This window comes from Brassica oleracea, chromosome C3 (genome assembly GCF_000695525.1).
Source record: "Brassica oleracea var. oleracea cultivar TO1000 chromosome C3, BOL, whole genome shotgun sequence".
NCBI lineage: Eukaryota > Viridiplantae > Streptophyta > Magnoliopsida > Brassicales > Brassicaceae > Brassica > Brassica oleracea.
Window position 1 is genome coordinate 3,976,423 of NC_027750.1, and position 3,877 is coordinate 3,980,299.

General features: G+C 34.7%; 1 protein-coding gene across 1 annotated transcript in view; it reads right to left on the reverse strand.

The window, feature by feature from the left end:
• Positions 1–767, reverse strand: part of LOC106335429 — a 3,208-nt gene extending 2,441 nt beyond the window's left edge. The window contains exons 1-2 of the mRNA XM_013773950.1: positions 348–767; positions 169–260 (exon numbers count right to left, since the gene is read on the reverse strand). Coding sequence (XP_013629404.1) covers positions 169–260; positions 348–713 — 458 coding nt within the window. The 5' untranslated portion in view covers positions 714–767. The remainder of the gene's footprint in view (positions 1–168; positions 261–347) is intronic.
• Positions 768–3,877: the final 3,110 nt, after the last annotated feature.

Sequence of the window (3,877 nt, forward strand, 5' to 3'; positions counted from 1 at the left end):
TCTAGGCATCTCGCTAGTCGGCAAATCGAGTCTAAACTAAACAATTTTTCGTTCAAAAGATTGGTATAAGCGCCCGCCCGATTAAACATTAATTCTCTATAGGGCGCCTCGTAGTAACGATTTCTTGAACATTATAAAGCATGAACTTAAGGATAGAGAAAGACTCACGCAGCGAATAGTCCTATGAAGACAATCCAGCTAGCAACAGAGAACATTCCACCTAGCTCCGTCTTGCGTTTCTTAACAATCTGCTGATCATCCTGCAAAAAGATTCAAAGTGAATGCAAACCTCATGGAGAAAGCAAACTCAAGGAAAACTAAAGAAGAAGGGGGGGAGAAGTACTAACGAGCCAATGCCTAGTGGAGAAGAAGACATCGAGCCTAGTAATCCACCAACGGAGATTGAACCAGACGTTACGACCGTCGCCGAGCTTGGTGAATCTGAGGAAGAAGCAAAAGACTAGCCACGAGAGAAGCATCACGAGCGTGGCTTCAAGGAAGACGGCTTGAGACTGCGTGAACTTCTTGATTCTGTCGAAGGCGAATAGCGTCTCGGCGAAGGATATTCCCTTGTAGCTGATGTCTTTGTCGGTGGAGATCGTCGACGGCCAGCCGAAGATCTCGCAGCTTCCTGAGCTCCGGTTTAGGAGCTGGCCGATACCGCACGCGCAGCGCGTGGCGTTGTATGTGATGGAGTCTCTAGGACACGACATCGCCAGAGGTTTGAGACTTTGGACGAAAGACCGAGAGAGATATGTTCCAGAGAGAGGGGTAAGAATGGAATTTCATCTTTTGTGTTCTTCGTCTTCTGTCTTTTTTTTGCCTCTTTTTAATTTTTTATTAATTTTTTTGGTGCAGCGTTAAAGAAAGAGCAGACCACGAGGAAAACCAGCCTGTACGTCAAGGACCAACGAAATTATATAAAAAAAAACGATTGGTTCGGGTTAATATCTCCGGTTGGCTAATCAAAATTTCCCGCTAGACCAATTAAACCGCCAAAATCAATCTTTAACCTGGTTTAGCACTGATTACACATTCTGAAAAGGTGCATTATGCTAATTTTGACCAATTGTATTCACCTAATTCACGTTCTTGACAGCATGCCATTAAAGAGTGTTGATGTAGCTAATATTTTTGATGACTTTATGCCGAATGTAAAACCATTCTCCATGCTTAAACACTTTTTTATTCTTTTTTTTTATAAACCCTATTACGATCCACCATGTAAACCACTTGGACCGAAACTCAAGCCCAGACTGGCCATAATAATTTAGTTCTCATGGAAAATCGAACACAAAACTGATGTGGATACACAATAAACCTCGATTGCCACTAGGCTACCACCACTTGGTTCACTTTTTTATTCTTCACTTCTTAAAAAATGAATGTTTCTAGAATAAAAACATGATGTGAAACTAGCAGAGGAGTACGTACAAACAGTTTATTAAGTGATGAAGCAGTTTATTTGTGAGCCACGAAGATTATTTTTTTTATTTTTTTGAAACTTTAATATGTAATCGCCATAATGGCCCCAAAGATAAAATTTTAAAAAGAAAAGACAGAAGTGGAGTCGTTTCAAATAGAGGATTTATTCCACCTGCACTGGGAGTTTCTTTTCTTTTTAAAAGATTTGTAATCTGTTCTTGCCTTTTTAAAAGATCTGTAAACTGTTTTCTATACGGAACTGTAGAAAGATCAGCGTGTGGCTATTGATAGTTATATTATCGAATAAATTCTAATTCTGGCAAAATATTTAATGAATTATATATTTTGGGAATTCAAAGTCTAGTTTTAGAAAGATGATTTATTACAAGGTTAATTAAAATGGTTTCTGGTCTGAAAAGATTGTACTATACTCTAGACCTGTGGTACATATGTGATTTGGAATAAACTTTCAAACCATGCTAGCAATTTAGACATAACCAGGCCTGGACATAACTGAAGAAGCATGAAGAAGCATAAAGAACATATGAACGATGAATGAATGAAAAACAAAAGTTTTTTTTTAAAGCTATTCCATGACTATGTTATAGTCAAGAATTAACATGACTATGTTATCAGCATATCTAAAAAGATGAAAGCATATAGATTTTAGACATCAAGTGATGAATAGAACTTATTCTAAAAGCATTATTATTACATTTATATGTGAGCTCCATCAATTTCACCAGTGAAGAAGCATCCTCCACGTTCTCCCCATATTTCTAATCCACCAATTTTAGTTCTTGTTCCATCAGTCAACATTTCTTTGTTTTAGTCCCACACCTACATACTCCGACGATGATGTTTGTTCTTTCTTTCTTTCTTTGTTCCAAGTTCTTGGAAAAGACTGGTTATTCTCTCATTCTTAAACCATGAATGTTATTATCAAATCAAAATCAAAATGTGAGTATGAGCTCTCCAGAACATTTTATGCCTCTGCATGATTCTCTAGTAATTAAGTTAAATCAAATCTCTTATCATGAATATATGACGTGGAAAAATTTGTCGTCATTGATGAATGTGATTGTAAAACATAATATTTTTTTTTCTTGATTGATGGAAGACAGATAAACATGGTTCAACCACATATTATTTTTTCTTGCCAGGACAATGTAGAAGCATCGGAAAAGATTGTTCAAGACAAAAGTAAGTTATTTATAGGACAATGGATTTAAGTAGGTATTTTTACTCACAAATCTATCTATTTATATGGCTATTTTCTCTTCAAAAACCCCATGAAATGTGAAAAGGTCCATGGTTAAAACTATCATTACTAATAGTGCCTAGTGCTAAACAAATCCTTGCTTTTGTCGGATATGGATTATAGTTGCTATCCATCGCCAGGCGTGTAGGGCATTTTAAGCTATTCCATGCACTTTTGCTTAAATTTCATGCAATAGCATATGCTGCTCCCATTTATGAAAGAGCATTCAAATATTATATAGAAATGATATGATTTGGGTTAGTATAGTTTTTATATATATTCTAAAAATAGCTGCTAATGCTCACATGTGGTTGTATAGTTATGCAAGTCTATATGCAAATGATTGTAATGAGTTCCTAACAGTTCTAACTTCTGACAAGTCACCATTTAAAGGCTAAATCAACCATTTAAATATTTTCGATTCTTGGGTAAACTGAATATCCTCCTAAACACGCAGTTTTGATAGATCCTGCCATTTATTCGAGAGTAAGGCCTTCCACACTAAACTCCATTGATATATCATGACGTAGAAAGCGAATAAATGATCATGCGCTTTAGAATGCATTTCATTTTCCCAAAATAAAGCTGTGTAATCATAGGGTCTAATCCTATTTCACTAGTCGCATTATCAGCCTCCTAATAAGTAAGAACCATCAAACAAACATGTGAATATTGGGAGAGGCACGATCTCACATTCCCAAGTGCGACTTTGTGGCTCAAGCTGCAACCTCATTATTTAATTTGTTCTGCGACATTATCATCAAGTACATTTATCAATATAGTCAAATATTGAAAGGCATGTTAACGTCATACACAAATTAAATACCAAACTCAATAACAATTGGAATAGAAAATCATATGTCATGGCCCGGTCTGGTCAATTATATTGATAATGATAACTTTCGTTTCTCTCTATTAAACTAATAGCTATTATACTTGACAAAAAAACTAATAGCTATTATATTATTAAACTAATAACTGGATTATTATCTTAAAGTAAATCTTGCAATTATTTTATAAGAATTGTTCCATATATGAAGTATAACTTGTAACCATATAAACACAAGGAAACTTACTATTGTTATACCAAAAATCTTGCTTTTGTTTCAATGATATTATTCTTCATGGATATCTTATATATATATATATATATATATATATATATATATTTTTTTTTTTTTTTTTTTTTTT